Genomic DNA, 22,057 nt, shown 5'->3' on the forward strand with positions numbered 1-22,057 from the left:
ATATTGTTGGACTACAACTCCCATCATCCCTTGCTAGGAGGATCAGTGGTCAGGGATGGTGGGAGTTGTAGTCCGACAGTATCTGGGGACCCAAAGTTGAAATAGATCCTCAGTGGGGAAAGTAAGGGGGGGGGGGAATAATGGTTAAATCCCAAGTGCCTTCCAACATAATTTCTTCTCCGCCATGAATTTTTAGAACAAGAAGAAAAGGATTTCTTTTGTAACTCTAACATGTTTTATTTAATAAAGACAGCAGTTCTAATCACGATTGTCACAGTTTCTTTTTTTCCTTTTCTTAAAACAGCACATATCAACACACAATTGCAAAAAAAAACTTGAGAGAAAAACTCCACACGGAAACTAAACATGAAGGGAAAACTGTCAACGCCTTTTTTTGTATATATATGCGATTGTCGAACCTAAGCTAAACACAGCATAGACCTAACACTGGGGGTAGGGTCGGGGGAAATAGTTCACTATAAAACAGTGAAAGAACTTTTTTTTATATAAAATATAGCTCATTCCAATAGCTTTTCTACATACTGTATACTATAAAAAACTCTCCCACAAAAAATTAGTGTCTTTAAATATACATATTTGACTCTGAACTGCATCAAAATTAAAAGCAATTAAAAATAACTGATTTATCTTTCTCTCTTTTCCTTCTTTCAAAACGTTTTTTTTTCTTCACAGTATCGGTTTGGAGCATAAGACAAATCCAGTGTTTTGTTTAAGTAAAGCAGTTTATCGTGGTAAAATCCTGACTCGGGATGAAATCAAAACCGAGAATGGGAGTCGAAAAGGACTTTCCAATTATGCTCTTTGCAAGGCAGAACAGCTGCTGCATAATTATGAAGACACCTCAATGTGCAAGGTTTTAGTACTTTCCTGTAGAGTAAGGAACCTTTTTTTCAAACAAACAAACATACATGCTCAGAACTATTGCAACCTTAAAAAAAAACAACCCAAAGAACAAACAGAAGTAATCTCAAAAGTGCAAACTTCTTTTTTAAAAAACAAAACAAATAAAACACCAACCCAGAAAAGTTGGGAGAGAGAACAATAAAAAAGACAATGCTTTGACAATTCATTTAAGGTGGGCACACCTGTCACCTTCATCCCCCTCCCCGCTGCAGCCCAATGTATGCCCCTTGCTAAAAAGTTCAAGATTCCTAGACAACACTCAGATGCAAATTCTTTTCAACCCTCTAATACACCAGCAGACTCCAATTGTCATATGGCACTTCTAAAAAAAATAAAATTAAAATCCTTCTACAAAAATACCAGGAGGAGGAAGAAGCAAACATGTACCCCAATCCAGAGACCTAGGCACATTCACTGCTGCTCTGTTCATTACAACAGGAGGTGGAGATCCACTTGGAAGAAGCATCTCACCTCGGCCGATAGATGTTTAGGACTGCAACTAGTCCAAAACTTTTGCAGAGCACCAGGCTGGCTATTGCAGTTAACAAAGATTCCGTGTGCACGCTGGAATTCCCACTGGGATGAGGAAATGAACAGCCCTACATTCTACACACCGATTCACACGTTCTCGCTTCTTAAACATGTAAAGAAATAAAATTAAATTTACAGAGATTTCAAGCCTGTTATTCTGAAAAAAAAAAAAAGCTCAAAGTAAGCATTCCATTAAAAAAAATCTAATAAATACCGTATCAAGTATCATCAGGAGGAAGAAAAATATATTTATATAACTTAAAAGTTTAAAACAGAAAAGAAATAACTTAATTTTTGAAAGTTTTGTTCAGTGCTATTTCCAATCCAAGTTTTTTTGGGGGGAGGGGGGAAAGGGGGAACATGAAGTAAGACCACAGTACCATAGTCACATATCTCAGGCATGTACTGCTCTGACATGCCTCACATACGTTAGCAAGAATATTTGTACAGTAACAAATGAATTCCATTTAGACGTTTTATAAATAGAAGTAAAAATTCACATTTTATGTGCGCTCGTAATTTAAGAGAGGAATAGGAAAGGAACTGCAACCCGTCAGTTTTTATCTGAAGAAAAGGGAGTTGCTTCCCTCACAATTCCACCACCACACTACCTCAAATAGTGTTTCTATAATGATATTGCTCCTTCATAGCATAACTTCCTAAATACATTGGATAGGAACTAACAGGGAAGACATGTGTACAGGAGAAAGAAAACCACATGCACAGAGCTATGCATCTGTTCTGGTAGTTGAAGAGGCAAGTCTCTTTTTAAATCTCAGAGGGTTGTCTCTTCAGTAGTGAGAACTTTTGTGGCAAAAATCAAAGGCGGCTTTGGGTGAGCACCTCATCCCCTCCTGTGGCGTCATGCCCCCTCTGGGCAGGGCTGGTGGTATCCCAGTAATCAGAAATGCAGGACTATGTTGTCTTATTCTGCAGGATAACATAACATGCCCTTTAGGGCAAATTATTTCAGTGCTTCCATAATATTAAAGAAAACCCATGAAAATTCCAAATGAGATGGTTTTCACTTTAAGAGAATCCGAAAACATCCGTAAATTTGACTTGGCAATCCTTCTACAGTCCCATTCACTAGATGCCAATGCCACAGAATTACATTCAAGTGCAATCATTTTTCTTTCTTTTTTCAAAGTTTCGCGTAGGCAAAAATATACATTGAATGGATTTAAGAAGGCATAACCTGATACGCAATGACGCTGCTAGAAAGACATTCTGGAATTAGGCAGAAATATGTTGAAGTAACACCCCAGATTTGTTCCAACTCTACAGTGTTTCAATCTCTCTTAACTAAAGGAAAAAGGAACCCGCACTCCCAAAACAATGCGACAAAGCTTTGCTTGTCTGGAGTGAACCATGTGAATGGCCAAGTGGAACTTGGCTAAATCTGACCCTACGGAGACCCATAGTTAATATCACCAGGAGCAAAACAAAAAGCAATGTTAAGAAAAAACATTGGGGAGATTTAAAACTTTTAACATAGTGTAAATCCTTAATTGAGTGTAAGAACGTGCATCACACAAAAAGACTTCTCCAGAACGCAGCAGACATCCTAGTAGTTTTGAAATGCTGAACGTTTCTTTTTCAAGAAACAGTCCTTCAAACTGCCTGCACACTGCAAAAAAAAACCCAACCACCCTTAAATAGCATTCCCACCCCCCTTGAAGAAATGATAGTGATGGCACCTTCCCTTACTCTGACCCCCTGATTCCAACTTCCTCCGGGCCCCATCTGAGCCCACCCTTTCTCCCCACGCTTCCCCCCACCAGCTGTTCTGACCAGATGTGTTCTCTACAAGGGTCAAGCGAGGCCCGGTGAGTTCAAGGGCGCAGGGTGGAGGGATGAAAAGAAAACCAAGAAATAAAAAGCGGAGCTCTGTTTCCTGATTAGTGTCCTATTTCTGACTTGCAGATGCTCTTAAAGGAGCCAGCCCCCCATGCTAAGAGAGAGGGAGAAAGCAGCGAGAGAGAGAGAGAGCGCGCACGCAATATACATGCCTCTGTGCATTCAACAGGAGCATTTGCATGCACACAGGCAAACAATTCAGTGTGCAGGGCAGTACATTCACCGGCTTAGCTTGCTGCTCAAAACTGGAAAAGGGGCAAGTGAGGCACCAAAATAATAATAATAATTAAAAACAGAACAACCGGTTCTGTTCCTATGCCTTTAACCGTAAGTCTGAAATGCATGGGCTAAACATTAGCAACTGCTAATTCATCCTTCGTGGCAGGAGTTAAATGGTACCAGCTCATAATGCACTCTTGGCTAAACTGGCACACCAATGTTTCGGACCACCACTCCTGTCTGGGACTGATGGAAACCGCAGGCCAAAACATCTGGAGGGTGCCAGGTTGGCCAAGGATGTGCTAACAGCTGTAGGAGAAACTACAGGTGTATGAGGCAGCTACATGGGGAGGCATGGTTCACAGGTGGCACCTCCAACTTATGCCCCAAGGGAAGGCAGGTGCAACTGCAAGCAGAAATGGGTGGAGATTCAGGTATCCCTACCTACTTTCAAAAGAAGATGCCACCATCGCAGAATGGGGAAAGCTCAATAGCACCTTGGCTGTTCAGCTCCCCATCTTTCTCCCTTACACAAACCATGCCTGCTATTCACCAAGGAATGGAGAAGATGGAGTCTTTTGGTGGACTGGTGCCTCTGACCACTGGGCACCCAGGAAGGGGAACAACAGCCTATTTCTCAAGGCCTGATCCAAGAGGGCATTTACTTGCATGAAAGCAGCTTTCGTTAGAAGCAAAAACTGGAGAGCTCTTATTAATAGAGGGATGCGGTTAGGATGTCTGCACCTCAGGAAGTATCTTCTCCCACGGCACATCAAAACTTCATGAAACGATGCCTTTGCAGGCAGGCCCCAGACAAACACCTGGCTGTTCCTTTTTTGTAGCACAAAAATGGCTTCTCTGCAGGGAGGCCAGGTTTACATTCACAGTTCTGCACAAGGTGAGCAACAGGTAGGGTTAACACGATGCAAAGGAGGAGAGGGTCTCCGGCACCTTTAATAGTTGGGTAGAAGGGGGAATTCCAGAGGCATGCAACTATTAAAGGCACAAGAGCTCCAAATCCTCCCCCCCCCGACCACCTAGCCATAGGGCGCACCCACTCCATGCTGGGGTCATTTGTGAACCAGGCCTGAGAGATGACGCCCCACAGGTTGAAATATTTTAGCACCATTCACTAGAATTGCAAACCTCCCCCCTAAAAAAAATGGAAGGGGGGAAAGAGCAGCAAGGTGAGAGTTTAAGTTAGTAGGTAAAGGTAAAGGTACCCCTGCCCATACGGGCCAGTCTTGCCAGACCAGTTTCCAAATACAGAACACTTTTGCTGTAAATAGTCAAGAGATTTTGCAGGACGGCCCTACATTGATTTCCACTGTTGTTCTACTGTGTTTTTAGTACGTTGGGAGCCGCCCAGAGTGGCTTCTGCTACCCAGTTGGATAGGTGGCATGTAAGTAATAAAATTGTTGTTATTGTTATTATTCTTATTATTATTCCAAACCCAAGTTAGTCTAAGGATTCTAGATAGTCCCCATGAAGAACAAGCCTTTGTCCCAGCTATCACTTTCACACTGCCTGAAGTTCTATTTGTCTGGAGCACATTAAAACGGTTGAATCAAAAAAGGCACATCCAGAGTGGGAGAGAAACTCAGGCGATTGCGTTCCAAAACTGCCTACTTGATGCACCTGCAACAGAGAGATGAATAATTGGGGGGGGGGGGGAGAGAAGGCTGCTCCTATATAGGCAGCACACTCTGTCCTACCTAAACTGCCGTTTGGGATCAAGGTTCACATCTCTCTCATTCTCTCTCCAATTCCTTTTAAACTTGCAGAGGGTGCAAGAGCACACCCTCAAAACCAGCAGGGCAAAACATACCTGTAGCATCAGAACAACCCACTTGGCACAGACCAATTAGGCCAATCAACTGGATTAAATCAGCTTCTATCCAAAGGATTCTGGATTAAGCTATCTACAGATTAAGATTCGTTTTACCTGCCACACACAGAAAAACAACAACAGAACGTTAAGTGTCGCCACCGGCCTAAAGGAGGGCCAGGGTGGGAGGGGTAGAACCAATGTCGCCTCTCTCCCCCCCCCCCCCCCGGCAATGAAATGTAGACCTACATTATTCTCCACCCTCCTTCCCCGTATCATTTACCCAAAGCGAACCGGCATGAAGAGCAGACGGGTGTCTTTTGAAACGACAACAACTTCCCTCAAACCACCAGCGACTTTACAAGGCCACAATGAAATTTGCGGATGTGTCTGTACAAATCCCCGGACTGCGTGAAGCGTCTCTCGCACCACTTGCACCCGTGCGGCTTCTCTCTCGTGTGCACCACTGCATGGCGGCTGAGGTTATGGGAGTACTGGAAGCTCTTGCCGCACTGGCCGCAGGTGTACGGCTTCTCCCCGGAGTGAGTCCTCTCGTGCCTCTTCAGGGTGTACATGCAGGAGAAGGTCTTGCCGCACAGAGTACAGGTGGGCACCGACCCGTCCGGAGAGAGCCTGGTCCGAGAGCCGTCCTTGTCTCGGAAGTGGGAGCTGAGGTGGAGCTGCAGGACGTGTGGGCTGGGGAAGACTTTGCTGCAGAGCGGGCAGATGCAAATGTGCCCGGTTGGCACCACAACCCCCGAGGACGAGACGTCGGAAGAGGCCATGTCGTCCTCGCTCGCCTCCCGCTCCTGGTCGACGTCTTCCTCCGGGGTCACGGGAGCGTCCCCATTGCTGGCAACAAACATGGTCCCCAGCCCTAGGGCCAGGCTCTGGCCAGAATTCCCAAAGCCCTGGCTTTCTAGGCCCCTCTCCTCGCCGTCCGACAGAGACTCTTCTTCGTCTTTGACAAAAGGCTCGCTCCCCTGCCGCGGTGGCCCGTCGGCAGCCAGCTGCCCAAAGATGTAGGAAGGCTGGAAGCCATCTCGCCCTGCCAGGGGCTTGAAAGACAGGTCTAAAGCACACTCGGCCTCCCTCAAAGCCAAGGGGTGGCGAGGAGGTCTTTGGGACACAGGTCCCGCCGAACTGCTGACGTTCGCCCTTGTTTTTTCAGCTGCCACGGTGTCCAATTCTGCCTCGCCTAACACGGAGCCGGAGAGATCGGGAGACCAGCCTGTGTAACTGCTGGCCTTATCCTTTCCAGCAGAACGTTCGTATTCTGCAGCAATCATTTTGTATTTCTCTCCGGGGCTGAACTCGCCGTGCCCCAAGGGTACTCCGTCATCCAGGACCCGGGCGTCCTTCTCCGAATGGGCCCCGCCGCTGCCGTTCGTCTTCTCGTCCACGCACAATTCCTTATCTTTCAGCTTGCCCTTGCAGACTTTCACAATGTCGTACATGTGTAGATAGCTGGCTGCGGCGAGCACATCCTCGACCGGGAGGCTGCTGAACTCCAGCTTGCCTTGGTACATGAATTCGAGGAGCAAGCCGAAGGCCGGGGCGGTGACGATGTCACTGTTCAGATGCACAATGTCCCTTTTGTCTAGCTGGTCCCTGTAGAAAAGATGGAAGTACATGCTGCAAGAGGCGAGGACCGCTCTGTGGGCTCGGAACTGAGCGTCTCCAACTAAAACAGTGCAGTCACACAGGAAGCCCTGGTGACGCTGCTGACTCAGACACTGCAGCAACTGCCGGCTATGGTCTGGAAACTCCATTCTTCCTTCATAACCTGTTCAAAAACAGGAAAAACTTGAATGCTACTATAAAAGCCACAGGCCTCCTGAAGCAGCTGTTAACAAACAAACAAGAGTGGCTGGGGGGGGGGGTTAAATTGGAGCCTTGGAGATAACAGTTCAACTGTTCATCGTCTATCATTTCTGTTTGAATTGCTTAAAAAGAGAGAAAGATGCCTCCCACACCAGAACACCTGCTTCGAAAACAGGAAAAACTTGACTCTTAAGTAAACCAAAGCTTCTAAAGGAAGTAACGCCCCCAACCTTTGTCTTAACAGCAATCAGCTTTAGAGTTAGGGAGAGAAGACTTTGCTTTCTTGTGCATTCCTGGAAATCTTAACTCTGGGACACCCCCCCCCCCCGTAGCTATTTTATATATTAAAAGTGTGTATTGCACACACACACACACAGTTTTACAAAAACAAATGCATTTTGCACCCTCCACACACACACCCCCCCCCCGCAAATACTACACATACTGTCTTTTTTTTTAACAAAAAGCCGATCTTCCCACTTTAAAAAACACACCACACACCAGCATTTCATATCTATCTATAGATTGCACTGGAAGTTATTAAAAGCAAAAAGCACCTACACACAACCCAAACAAACTGCAGTAAGACTCCTTTAAGTTGGTAGATAGTTTCTTAAGACACCTTACCTTGAACAGCTGCTGAGCAGGGGGTTGAAGGGCTCATTTGGAGAAAGAAAATGCAGTCTCCTTTCTCTCTCCCCCCCCCCCCACGTCCCCCCAAAAAGAGTTATGGAAGAACTCAAGCTCGTTTGGCTTTCTGTTTTGTTTTTTCCCCTCTTTGCCTTTTCAAGTGGGTGATCACCCAAGGGACTGGGAAGAGCAGGGGTTTTCTGCTAGCCAGTAACGGAAGAAAGCTTGTATGTGTGTGAAAAAAGAGTGGGGGGGGGGAGAGAAGAGAGGAGCGAGGAGCGAATGGGAGGGAGTGCTCCGTTTGCTAATTACACCGCAAGCTGGAAAGTCAGCTGCTCTGACTTCACTGCGATGGAAATGCAACCTCCAGCTGTGCCCCTTTTAATGCCATATGTTACTTCAAATCTAACTACCAGCCAACCACAGCTTGCTGCCTTTTAAAGTTCCAACAACCGCCCCCCCCCCCAATTATAGCCATCTATTAAATCTCAAACTTAAACTGAGCGAGTCCTTCCCTCCTTCAAAATCCTGCCGCCGCCACTACCCTCCTCCTCCTCCACCACCCCGGGAAAAGTTACTTAAATAACAAATCGTATTACTCGAAATGGAGGACATAACCGCTTGACCTTTGGAGAGGTGCGGGGCGCAGCAGCCGGAGGAGCTGAAAGTTCGGCACTTGCAGTTTGAAAACTTTTTCGGGGGGGCAAAGGGGGGGGCAAACCACACACACACACACATATATCTTAGATCCGGAATTCCTTCGGCTGCTCTCCCCATAGCCGCCGCCGCTACTAGACTTCTTTGCAACTTTTTAAAGCCAACCCGCTGAGCTCTCGGCCCCCTTTGTGCTCCTAAGCGCAGCCCCAAAGCGCAAGGATCCGCGTGCAATCCAAGCTGCCAGGAAGAGCTGGGAGGGGGCTGCTTAGCTTTGAAAAGGTGGAATACGCGGAGGAAGGGGGGGGGGAGAGAGAAATCTCGAGCCACCCACCAGCACCGCCGCAGGCTCCCCCCCCCCCCCGGCCTTTAAAAGCAATGGAGAACGTGCAGCAACCACAACACAACACACGCGCAGAGCAGAGCAAGCGTTTTACTCACCAGCCTGGCTGGGGTGCCGCTGGAGATCTGCATGTGCGCCGCTCTCTCCCTCTTGCTCTTCCCCACCCCGACAACTCCGCTCCCCAAACTCCGAGCCTCTCCCCCCAGATGTGTGTGTATGCGCGCGCGTGCGTGTATGTGTGCGCGCGCCTCGCCTCCCCACCGTCCGGGTTGCTCCGCGCGCTGTTTCTTGTTGCTGGCAACCCAGCAGCGGTGCAGCGCTCCTGCGTGTGTTGCGAAGCAGGTTGTTAGCCAGAGCGCTCTCGCGATACTTTCCCTGCATATGGGGGAGTGTGTGTGTCTGTGTGCATGCTGGTGTGTGCATATGTCTCTCTTTTTCCCTTTAGCTCTGTGCGCGCTTTCTTTTTCTCTCTCTCTGTCTTCCCCCCAGTTCACACACAATAGCACTCTGGCGGCGGCGGCTGCAACAACTGACGCCTCCGCGCCCCGTGGACGCCGCTGTCTGCTGCTCGCAACCCGGAAAAAAACACATTAAAAAAAAAATCCAACCCCCACCCAGCCACTCCACTCCCTCCCTCCCCCCGCCTTAGTCGCCAGACTGCCAGGGCTTCTGTTCTGGGCAGCGGCAACAGCAGCTGCTGTTGCGTCCTCAGCTGCTACTTTGCATTTGTAAATCCTCCTCGCTCGCTCTCTTCCCCCCTCCCTTGTTTTTCCTTCCCTTTACCCCCCCCCCCGCGTCCCGATCCCAACTCTCCAGCTGCTGCAGCAGAGGCTTGGAGGAGGAAAGTGCTTGCTGTGTCCTTGCGGCTACGGCGCGTCCAGAAATCCAGTGGCGCTCTCTCTTAATGCAAACTCTCTGCTATAGCTTAGCAAAAAAAAAAGGGGGGGGGAGTTTGAAGAAAAGGAGGTGGGGAGGGTTGGAAAGAAAATACAGCGAGGAGTCCCTCGGCAATGTTTTGGAAAGAAAAAACACAGTGGAGGCCTTTTTAAGCATGCAAAAAAAGATTTTTTTGCAGTATGCAAATTATTTGTTTTTGCAACACTGTCCGGACTTAAAAAAAAGTGGGGCGGGACTGGACTCCGTTTGCAGACTTTGGAAGGAAAGCGGGCGCAGCCTGCAAGCGCGAATGAAGGGGAACAACTGCTAAGACGACTCTTACACGCTCCCGCGTTAGCAAGCAACCGCAAGAAAACGTGCGGCGAAATAACACAGGCCGGCGATATGAATTTGAGCATTGGGATTCTCCTTGGGCGCGTTGCTTTCCATCGGTTTTTCGCTTCTTGGGGAACCAGTTGCGGAGCCGTTGCGCGCGGGAGGCTGTGTTTTGTTTTTGCAAGGCGCTGAGTGCGCTTACTCGCGAGTCGGCTTCTCATGCAAGGGAGGTGCCTACTGGCTCCAGGGCTGTGATCCTGCAGGCAGTCTCCGGGAAGTCAGTGGGGGGCTTGCCTCTGGGAAAAGATTCTCGAGGGGTCGCCTTGCCCAGAAATGCACTTTTCTGGTTTCAGTTGGTTTTTCTCCTTTTCAAGTGGCTACTAAACAAACGAGAAGGATGGTCTTTGCCAACGAGTCCGGGGACGGACTTTGCTTGCTTGGACAAGTAAACTTTACCGAAATCAGGCATGCCGCAAAATTAAGGTTTTTTTATGACTACAACCCTGTGTATACTTACCTGGAAACACGCCTCGTTGACCACGGTGGGAGCTGCTTGCTACGGTTGCACTACGAGGTCCCGATTCTGTGCACACTTAGCTAAGAAGCCCCGCCCCCATCCGACACAATGGGTCTTACTTCCGAGTAAACATACATCGGGTCGCGCTGCAACGATGGGAGCTTATGTGAGGCGGGGACCCGTGGGACCCGATCCGATGCGTGCCTGCTTGGAAGTATTCCGGAATACGTATATAAAAGCCTTGTGTAATGCCCGATCCGGTTTGCGTTGGTGAAAAGTTGCGTTAAGCTGCGACCTGGAATGCGCTTTCTTGGGAGTAAGTTCCACTGAAAATGGGGTTTACTTCCGAGTAGACAAACTGCGAAAACTAGCAATAAGAGATAAACCAGTTTACGGGCTTTATTGCTTGTTAATAGAGAGAATGTTAGTTAATAAGAGATTAGCTTTATGGTTCAATAATTTCCCACAAAAATAATTATTTGTAAATACTTCCGACAACTCGTCTGAATTTGAATCGCCCGTTCACTTGGTGGCTTAGGTGCCAACTTCCTTGGTGCCCCAACACTCACAAAATCCCCCATGAAGGCACCCACAAATTTGTGGGCACCCACAAATTTCGCTACATGGCACCCATGGCCACGGGACACCCAGTTGTGGCACTCCTATTCGGTGATTATTTTTTCAGGGGTTTGACTATTGTTTCCTAGGAAACGTGTGTTAGACTGCAATCCTTACGCGTACAGCACGATCCTAGGAACATTTACTCGGGAGTAAACACCCACGAGACTCTCCCCACCCCAAAATAGTTAGGTTAGGTGTGCTTGCCGCTTCAGTGGGGCACGATTTGCTTCTCAACGAAACACGCGTTGCGTCTTGATGCGCCCACGGCAATCCTACTGCTCATTTGCTCAAAAGTCATCCCCACTCCCTTCATCGGGGCTTACTCTCGAGTAAGCAATTCTTCGGATCCCGCTGCAGAGTGTTAAAGTGTCACATACACACGCGCCCGCACGTTATGCAGCCGGATAGCGAGAGCTTTGCAAGGGTCTCTCCATCGGGAGCGCGCAGATCTGCGAGACGCAACAACTTTGCAACGTGCCAAGTTGGGCCACTTCCATTGTGTCCTCCTGCCGAGGAAACAGGAGCGAGACTGCCAAGCAAGCGCCATTCGCCCCCCCAGCCCTGCTCGCATTTCCCCTCCTTCGTCTCCCTCGTGGATGTTCGTCAGGACCCAGGAGAGCCGTGCTTTTTTTGGCCCCGGCGAGGCTAAACCGTGCAGGCGCCTCGGCTGGGAACGAAGACGCGCCCCAGCCGTCCCTCAAATCTGTAACGGGCCACGTGGCTGGGACTAGGGCCAGCTCGCCTGCATGTGCGCCCGAGAATAAGCATGACGCAAGGATGAGATCATCGCGGTGGGTTTCCTTTGCCTGCGTATTTTATGCATTTCCCGCATAATAAAGCTAGGTGCATTTGATCGTATGCCTGTAAGGCAGCTGGACAGACACCCCTTTTAAGAGTGTTTTTAAAACTGGAAATTCAACAGGTGTAGCTGGTGTGTTCTGTTGGGCTTGCAAAGAGGTTATATGGAACAGTCATCCTGATTGGCTTGCAAAGTGGTTAGATACCTCCCCGTTAACCTCCTGTTCATCCCATATTTTCTCCATCACTTTCCTAACTGCAAAAAGTTAGGATTTCTCCCCCCCCCCAAAAAAAAAAGTGGCTGTATTGTGCCCTGGCCACAGAGCACATTAATTGCACTGAATGTCTGGTATTCAATTGAATCCTCTTGACAAAATTCTGACCGTTTGGAGGAGAACCACACTGCACCTTATGGCAAATGCTACACCTGGAGAAATGCAGGTTGAGTACCTTCCATGCAGACCCCCTGTAGACTGCCGTACTTGTTGCATGAAGTTGGAAGCACAGTAAAAAAAATAGTGTTTCACACATTCACTTATATGCATAATGAGAACTCAAAAAAACCCCAAATGAATGTGTGAATGAGTCCATCCTTTTCATAGGACTACAGTGGATCTGAAAGTCAAATTATCTTCAAAAAGGTCATGTTGTCTGCACAAATTCCCTAGGCACCTGGCATTTATCAGCTGATAACTTCCTTGAATCAGAAAGTTGGGGAAACTCCTCCGTGTTTCCAAGCATCAAGTTTCAGCTAATCCTGCAGTGAAATTCCCAAGAGACTATAAAATTAGGGCAGCTCCAGTGAATGGGAGGGCTGAAATGAAGATAAAGGCTGCTGTCTCTTTTGGTAAAGTTAGCATACAAAACTGAAAGTCCGATGAACAGCCTTTACTTTTAAGTTTGTTTTTTTTAAGCAGAATGATTAAGTATTAAAAGGAGTGGGGCTTTTAAAACTCCACCTGTTGAGACCTGGGCTTTTGGCTTATTTACCCTTCACCATGCAACTCAGATTAAGCAACCAACATTTTGCTGATTTAACACCAGGGAACGGCTCAAGTGAATAGCTAATGTAGTGCATAGATAACATGAACAAACAGCAATAATGAACCAATAAGTGAATAATAAACATCTGTTTCTTAGAGCTGGAGAGAGGAGGGAAGCAAACAAACATACAAGGCTGGGCCTCCATCCAATTTGAGCTGAAAATCCAGAAAGTTGCAAAACCAATTTTTTATAAAATTAAAATGCATTTCAGGATTGTTCTGGGGAGGTCTCTCTGGAGCTTCAGTTTACAGGTAAGTACAGTGGTACCTCAGGTTAAGTACTTAATTCGTTCCGGAGGTCTGTTCTTAACCTGAAACTGTTCTTAACCTGAAGCCCCACTTTAGCTAATGGGGCCTCCTGCTGCTGCCGCGCCGCCGGACCCCGATTTCTGTTCTTACCCTGAAGCAAAGTTCTTAACCTGAAGCACTATTTCTGGGTTAGCGGAGTCTGTAACCTGAAGCGTATGTAACCTGAGGTACCACTGTATGGTAAAGAAAATGGGTCTGGGGCTATAGGTTTGTGTAAAAAATATTTTATTTTTTAGGAACAGAGATTCCTACTAAACATCTGGAAGAATTTTCTGAAGGCAAAGAGCTGTTTTGACAGTGGAACGGACTCCCTCCGAAGGTGGTGGACTCTCCTTCCTTGAAGGCTGTCAAGCACAGTTTGGATGGCCATCTGTCCTGAGTGCTCTAGTTACGATTCCTGCATTGTAAGGGGTTGGACTAGATGACTGGGGGTCCCTTCTAACTCTAGAATTCAATGATTCTATTACTATCCCTGACGTAAAAATTTGATAATCCCGATCTTGGCTATGATAACCTGGAAGACCTGCTCCCTGCCTTGCAGGCCTTTCCCCACCCAGCCAGGGAGGGCTGGATCATGACTGACTCCAGCTACAAAAATGAAAACTGCTGAAGAGTTCAGAGACCTTCTTTGCTGCCTCTTCGTTCAGTGCTAGGTCCTGGAGTGTTCCACAGCCACTGTTCACAATGAACCACGGCTGGCAATATTGGCAGCAACAGCAGCTGATATGTTCTGTACTTATGAAAATATTTTATTGTCCTGCTAATTATGCTGTTTTAAATGTGCATTTCATATAAGACTTCCTTTAGACACCCAAAAGAGGAAGTGTTATTGTTTGGGGGGGGGGGGAATCCTATTTTTAAAATTTTTATTTTTGGTCAAAAATGAGAATTCTGGACAAATTTCTACTGGATTTCTAAACTAGGGGGGGAAATATTTCTAAACTAGGGGAAAAAAAATATAAACTAGAAAAAATTTCTAAATTAGAACAAAAAATAATATGGCCGCACCTGACGTTTCGGTAGAAAAATAATATTGATAACTTCCAGAATCTGAAATCCATAAACATGTTTTTGTCTGAGGCTCTATTCCACTCATTTCTGTATAACTACATGAGTATATAAAGAGAATACTGAAGTGGAACTAAGCAAGAAATTGCTACACTGAACATAATTTACTGGTCAAACCACAGATATTACTTAAAAGAAAACAGTTGTCTTCCTTAATGCATTGCAACCCTGTTAATTAGTACTAAATACATAAACATGTTGTTGCCTGGGGACCCGCTCCGCCCTTCTGTGGAACCGCTTCATGGGTGCGTATAAATAGAAAGCAAAAGTGGAAGTAAACAAGAACGTATTACACTGTTGTAATACACACACAGCTATGTTACACAGAAAGGCAGCAGAGTGACAAGGTCTCCCCTGACTTTCTCCAGATTTATTTAAGGCTTTTGATTATGCCAGCTGGCAGTTTTTACTAAAACTCATTCACTCTGTGAATTTGACCCTAAATTTATAAACGCCTTGAGAGCTGCGTATTCCCCTTCTAAGGGATGTGGGTGGCGCTGTGGTCTAAACCACTGAGCCTCTTGGGCTTGCCGATCAGAAGGTTGGCGGTTCAAATCTGCACGACAGGAAGAGCTCCTGTTGCTCTGTCCCAGCTCCTGCCTACAAAGCAGTTCGAAAGCACGCCAGTGCAAGTAGATAAATAGGTACCACTGCAGCAGGAAGGTAAATGGCGTTTTCGTGTGCTGTGGTTTCCGTCATAGTGTTCCATTGCGCCAGAAGCAGTTTAGTCATGCTGGCCACTTGACCCGGAAAGCTGTCTGCGGACAATGCCAGCTCCCTTGGCCTGAGTGTGAGATGAGCACCACAACCCCATAGTCGCCTTTGACTGGACGTAACCGTCCAGGGGTGCTTTACCTTTACCGTTATTCCCCTTCTACATCCAACATAAGAAAAAAATCTAAATTTCCACGCATCTCACGTTATATCGAGGAACTAAAGAGGGTTGCTTCCTTCCCTCATTTTTATTTATTATGGTAATTGCATTTCTGGCTGTTATGTACTGAGTTGAATAGGATCCAAAATGCAGCAGTCTGATTGGCCGTAGAACAATAGGATTCAGAATGCAGCAGTCTGATTGGTCCTAGAACAATAGGATCTTGAATGCAGCAGTCTGATTGGTCCACAGGAGCCACCCAGTCCAGCTCCAGGTCTGCAACCTGATTGGCCTACAGGTGAATCCCAGAATTAGCCAATCATGTGGGGCCCATTGTGTAAATAATGTATATAAAGCAGAGATTCTGGGGGAATTTCCATTCCTCCTCACCACTATGAGCTGAATAAAGAGCATGAAATCCACTCTCGACTCCGAGTATATTTCATTGGCCAATAGCCTCAGAGCACAAATGTAGAGATTTTGAAGAGCTCCACAAGGGATATCTCCAAACCAAGTGAATGGGCAGCCAAATGAGAAATGCAATTAAATGTAAAGAAGTGATTCATAGCAGGGTAAAATAATCTTAGGGCACCATTCAACCAAGGAGCAAAATTTTTTTTTCCCAAGTCCTCACTGAGTAACCCCACCTCGTTTCTGTTCCTGCTGCTCATACAACTGTCCTGTTCCTCTGGGTCCTGGTCTGCTCCACTGTCGAGAGGGGAAGGGCACGGCAAAGCAGAGGCTGCTGCTCCCCCTTGCTGTTTTCGTGGCTCGCTCACTTAGGGAGGGGAGGGGAGTAGGCGGGAGCAGCATTTGGGGGTTTGGCAGCAGATGCTCAGTGAAACCGACCCCCAACACCAGCCCTGGCTGGGACCCAGTGCAGGCTGCTCTCCCAGCGTTATTTCATGAAGCAGGCAATGGCAGAGTGAACATCTACAGGACCCAGGGCTGCTTAGGTCTTTACTGTTGGCAAGGGATATCTGCAGTAAAAAGTTGCAGCATGGACTGCAGTCACTCAGGATTACATTCTCCCCCCCCCCATACAGTGGTACCTTGGTTCTCAAACTTAATCCGTTCCTGAACTCCGTTCCAAAACCAAAGCATTCCAAAACCAAGGCGCGCTTTCCCATAGAAAGTAATGCAAAATGCATTAATCTGTTCCAGACTTTTAAAAAACAACAACCCCTAAAACATTGATTTCACATGAATTTTACTATTTAACGACACCATTGAGCCATAAAATTAAAGCAATAAACAATGTACTGCAGTCACACAGTCAATCAATCAATCAGTAACTGAACCGGGCTCCACAAAGTCACAAAAACAAAACAAAAAGAGCCACAAAAACTCAAAATAAATAGCAAAAACAGACCTCAGCGTAACACTCAAAACGGAAGTGTGGCACTCACATCGGAAGCGTCACACTCAAAATGGAGCATGTTCAGCTTCCAAAAAAAGTTCGCAAACCGGAATACATATTTCCAGGTTTGCAGTGTTTGGGTTCCAAGTCGTTTTGAGTACCAAGGCCTTTGAGTACCAAGGTACCACTGTATAGCTTTGCACGTTCAGATCGCATTGGGCTGTTCCTGCCTGAGGATCCCCTGTACTGTGTGTTGTTGTTTTTACTTTTGCAACCACTGGGGCTCCCCCAAGCCTCTCCATGCCTCCCTCTTGGTAGGTAGGAGAACAATAGCCAGGGTAGTATGTGAGAGCTGAGCTGAAAGCAGCCTGGAAGCTGGAGACGGACATGTTTGTCCTGTGTTGGATCTAAAACCATGGCAAAAGAAGAAGCAATATCTGCCAGGGTGTGAATGCTGTGAGTGTCTACATCTTATGCTCAGGTTGTAAAGGTAAAGGGACCCCTGACCATTAGGTCTAGTTGTGACCGACCCTGGGCGCTTATCTCGCTTTATTGGCCGAGGGAGCCGGCGTTTGTCCACAGACAGCTTCCGGGTCATGTGGCCAGCATGACTAAGCCGCTTCTGGTGAACCAGAGCAGTGCACGGAAACGCCATTTACCTTCCCGCTGAAGCCGTACCTATTTATCTACTTGCACTTTGTGCTTTCGAACTGGTAAGTTGGCAGGAGCTGGGACCGAACAACAGGAGCTCACCCCATTGCGGGGATTCGAACCGCCGACCTTCTAATCGGCAAGTCCTACGCTCTGTGGTTTAACCCACAGCGCCACCCGCGTCCCTTTGCTCAGGTTGTATATCTGTGTAAATAAAACCATATATCCTGAAGACACCATGGTCCTCTCTGACCTTCATTCCAAGGAAACCAAACTCTGGATAAGCTCCAGGAACCCCTGTAGTCCCTTTACCATGCATATATTGGGGTGGTACATAACAATAAGATTGTGCTATTAGCCACAACGCAGCAGTAGCTGCTACCAAGCAGGCGGCCACATTCTGCAGCGGCTGGAGCTTCCAGTAACGATTGCCATCTCAAGCCAGACACATTGCAATCAAAGGCCTCTTTACGTTATACAGCCATAACATGTGCGGATCAGCTATGTAATAAAAACAGACACGAGGAGCACATTCTGTTGAAAGACAAGCTCTTAAACCGGTGTTGCTATATTTAAAAGAATTGCATAATGCACCAAGTTAACAATTCCCGGGAGGCGTTCTTTAAGAATCAGGCTGGATGGAATACGTGAAGGTGTACGCAAAGCAGTTCAGCTGTCAGTAAGTATTTTGCCGTTGGAGAATGACATGATCTTTTGATAGGTGCATGCTTTGAAGTCGCCTGGTGCAGATGCTGAGACCGCAATGCCCTTTGAAAACCCTCTCATAGGCTCGGCCTGGATCTATTATACATAAGGCAGCAGAGTCCTGATGTGGTCAAATGGACTGTGACATTTAAACTGCAAGGGCAGAATCCCATTTTTTAAAATGCTTCCCGGAGTTAAAACCTGCTAAGGATCAGTAAATGTAATGGGGGGGGGGTTAATGGTGGTGCAACTTACACAATGATATCTACCAATCCCTGTTTTCGTCTTCACAGTACAGGAGCATAGGAAGTGGCCTTCCACTGCATCAAGCCCTTAGTGCAGAGAGATCATCAGGGGGTTTGGATTGGGTGCTCATCAATATGCAGAAGATACCCCGCTCTACCTCTCTTTCAAATCAGAACCAGTGAAGGTCCTGTGTGAGTGTCTGGAGGCAGCTGGAGGATGGATGGCAGCTAACAGATTGAGGTTGAATCTTGACAAGACAGAAGTACTGTTTTGGGGGGACAGAAGGCGGGCAGGTGTGGAGGACTCCCTGGTCCTGAATGGGGTAACTGTGCCCCTGAAGGACCTGGTGTGCAGCCTGTGAGTCATTTTGGACTCACAGCTGTCCATGGAGGCGCAGGTCAATTCTGTGTCCAGGGCAGCTGTTTACCAGCTCCATCCGGTACTCAGGCTGAGACCCTATCTGCCCATGGACTGTCTCTCCAGAGTGGTGCATGCTCTGGTTATCTCTCGCTTGGACGACTGCAATGTGCTCTACGTGGGGCTACCTTTGAAGGTGACCCAGAAACTACAACTAATCCAGAATGCGGCAGCTAGATTGGTGACTGGGAGCGGTTGCCGAGACCACATAACACCCGTCTTGTAAGACCTACATTGGCTCCCAGTACGTTTCCGAGCACAATTCAAAGTGTTGGTGCTGACCTTTAAAGCCCTAAACAGCCTCGGTCCAGTATACCTGAAGGAGCGTTTCCACCCCATCGTTCTGCCCTGACACTGAGGTCCAGCGCTGAGGGCATTCTGGTAGTTCCCTTACTGCGAGAAGCCAAGTTACAGGGAACCAGGCAGAAGGCCTTCTCAGTAGTGGCACCCGCGCTGTGGAAAGCCCTCCCACCAGATGTCAAAGAGAAGAACAACTACCTGACATTTAGAAGACATCTGAAGGCAGCCCTGTTTAGGGAAGCTTTTAATGTTTAACAGACCACTGTATTTTAATACTTTGTTGGAAGCCGCCCAGAGTGGCTGGGGAAACCCAGCCAGATGGACGAGGTATAAATAAATTATTATTATTATTATTATTATTATTATTCATCTCCAGTCATGTCTGGCAGCAGCTCTCCACAGAAACACCTCCCATCATCTTTGATTTGATTTTTAAAGTGTTGGCCAAGGCTTGATCATGGGACCTTCAGAGCATGTGCTCTACCCACTGAGCTACGGACCTTCAGTATAGGAAGCTGCCATGAACCCACAGACTATCTGTCCATCTGTGCCAATAATGTCTACTCTGACTGGCAGCAGTTCTCTAGGGTCTCAGGCAGACATTTTCCCCAACACCTACTTTGAACAAACTTATTTTTTAGAATTTGGATTGCAACAAAAGAATTGAACCATCAAACAAAACATTTCAATTAAAGACCACAGGAGTTACATCACAATACAAAGGCTATACAGTATAATAGACTTTTCTCAGAAGGAACCATTAAGACAACCAAATTTCATACGCTGGCACGGATAAGGTGCAGAATTGTAGCGTATAAAGCCCTATCGTGTAGCATAAAATGTTTTTGGGTTCTCTGTTCTTTTGGAAACCTTTGAATAGTCCCACCCCCACACCCAAGATTGAAAAGTTCAAATATATAATATCCAGTCTTTGGAAATATAACTACAGTGGTACCTCAGGTTACATATGCTTCGGGTTACATTCACTTCAGGTTACAGACTCCGCTAACCCAGAAATAGTGCTTCAGGTTAAGAATTTTGCTTCAGGATGAGAACAGAAATCGTGCTCCAGCGGTGCGGTGGCAGCAGGAGACCCCATTAGCTAAAGTGGTGCTTCAGGTTAAGAACAGTTTCAGTTTAAGAACGGACCTCCGGAACGAATTAAGTACTTAACCCGAGGTACCACTGTATTAATATAATATAATTGTCTCAAATCTTCCTGATCCTTTTAACTGCAGGTGCCAGGAACTGAACATGGGACTTTCTGCATGTATGCTCCCTTGCTGTTCAGGTAAACCCACCCAGGCACCATGCATTCAAAGTTCTGAAAATGAAAGCAGGGCTCCTTATAACTTTTTTCACTTGGGAGCCACCTGCCAAGAGAGAAAGCTTTCTTCCTTGTTTTTCTTTCTCTTTGCTTATTGATTTATTCTATGCTGTGCTTTCATTGGGTGTTGCGTCTTCCTCCGGCCCACCCCAGTTTGCAAAATGAGACCTCTGTTTTCGTTATTTAGTCATTTGGGTTTCAAAGATTAAAAAGCACCGGCTACAACAGAGACGTAAACAGTAGTTACAAGGGCAGGTGTCAGATTTTCCAAGGTCAAAAATGACACCAAGGAACCAATTAGAGGTCTCCTGCTTGTTATTCCTTTCATTTTTTATTTTTTTTTTAAAAACCACCCTGTTTCTGTGCTTTTCAAACAGCAGCTGCAGTTATTTATCGGGGGAAGTTTTTCCTGGCATGAAGACAAAGCAGAGGGCAAGGTAGTCAAGTGACTGGCCCAGATAGAAATGACCTGCAATGTCACTGTGACTTTAACTGTTGTTTGTTTATTTGGCTATTTACTTTTCAAGGCAAACAGGCTCTGCAAAGTAGCTGACAATAAAGCTAGTATAAACACTTTTCAAAACAAAACAAAGCAAGATTTTCCCAAGGTTCCCCCAGTTCTATCACCCCCTCCAACATTTATCCGGTGAAAATAGGGACGCCCCATTCCAAAACGCTAATTTTACTATTTATACCCCACATGTCTTTCTGAGTTGCCCCAGCACTCTGGGCAGCTTCCAAAGTATATAAAAACATAATAAAACATTAAGCATTTTTTTAAAAAAAAACCTCCCCTATACAGGATTGCCTTCAGATGGCTCGGGGGACGGATAACTCCATACCCTCCAACATTTCTCCAATGAAAATAGAGACATCCTAAAAGTGGGGACGCGGGTGGCACTGTGGTCTAAACCACAGAGCCTAGGGCTTGCCAATCAGAAGGTCGGCGGTTCGAATCCCTGCAACGGGGTGAGCTCCCATTGGTCAGTCTCAGCTCCTGCCCACCTAGCAGTTCGAAAGCACGTCAAAGTGCAAGTAAATAAATAGGTACAGCTCCGGCGGGAAGGTAAACGGCATTTCCGTGCGCTGCTCTGGTTCGCCAGAAGCAGCTTTGTCATGCTGGCCACATGACCCGGAAGCTGTCTGTGAACAAACGCCAGCTCCTTCAGCCTATAGAGCGAGATGAGCACACAACCCTAGAGTTGTCTGCGACTGGACTTAACGGTTAAGTTGTCTGCGACTGGACCCACCTTTAAGGAAAAGTGGGTCATCCCCGGATCAAATCAGAAACCGGACAGCTTCTCTAATTCAGGGATGTCCCTGGAAAATAGGGACGCTTGGAGGGTCAGTTCTATGAGTCCATTGCATCTGCCTTGCCCAACTTGGCATCCTCCAGAAGTTGTTGGACTATAACTTCCATAATCCCTGGCCATTGGCCATATTGGAAGGGGTTGATGGGAGTTGGAGTCCAACAGTTTCTTGGGGAGATCAGAGTGAAGAAGGCTGCAGTACAGAAGCAAATATTTTAGGGGACTAGATATGCTGATTCAGAGCATAACTTGGACTGGATCCTCTTTGAGATTGCCCAAAGGAGCCTGTTGGGGAATCATGCCATAATTGAGAACGTGGCATCAGTTACTAATTCACAATTGTTGTCTTTCATGGACAACTTGTGGATGTAGTTGATCTTACTACATCCTTATTATTATTATTATTATTATTATTATTATTATTATTAAAATTGATGTATATCCCTCCTTTCTCCCAAGATTCAATACAGCTTACAACATTTATA

At 46.7% G+C, this 22,057-nt stretch overlaps 1 protein-coding gene and 1 long non-coding RNA gene across 4 annotated transcripts; one reads left to right on the top strand and one right to left on the bottom strand.

The window, feature by feature from the left end:
- Positions 1 to 212: 212 nt before the first annotated feature.
- On the bottom strand, positions 213 to 10,632 carry ZBTB42 (zinc finger and BTB domain containing 42). 3 transcript variants are annotated; one of them, XM_083436903.1, is made up of 2 exons: positions 10,544 to 10,632; positions 213 to 7,149 (listed from the first exon to the last, which is right to left on the bottom strand). In XM_083436903.1, exon 2 carries the CDS (start codon positions 7,133 to 7,135, stop codon positions 5,705 to 5,707), a length of 1,431 nt encoding a protein of 476 aa, XP_083293029.1. In that variant the 5' UTR covers positions 7,136 to 7,149; positions 10,544 to 10,632; the 3' UTR covers positions 213 to 5,704. The 3 variants fall into 3 exon arrangements, with proteins under 3 accessions (XP_083293029.1, XP_083293027.1, XP_083293028.1); XM_083436901.1 differs by lacking the exon at positions 10,544 to 10,632 and adding an exon at positions 8,913 to 9,593; XM_083436902.1 differs by lacking the exon at positions 10,544 to 10,632 and adding an exon at positions 7,815 to 8,353.
- LOC310677873 lies at positions 9,993 to 17,282 on the top strand. The gene is made up of 3 exons (XR_014511489.1): positions 9,993 to 11,955; positions 13,551 to 15,379; positions 15,713 to 17,282. It is a non-coding gene; the product is annotated as an uncharacterized lncRNA (long non-coding RNA).
- The last annotated feature ends 4,775 nt before the right edge of the window (positions 17,283 to 22,057 follow it).

This window comes from Podarcis tiliguerta (genome assembly GCF_965153285.1).
Source record: "Podarcis tiliguerta genome assembly, chromosome: 1".
NCBI classification, from domain to species: Eukaryota; Metazoa; Chordata; class Lepidosauria; order Squamata; family Lacertidae; genus Podarcis; species Podarcis tiliguerta.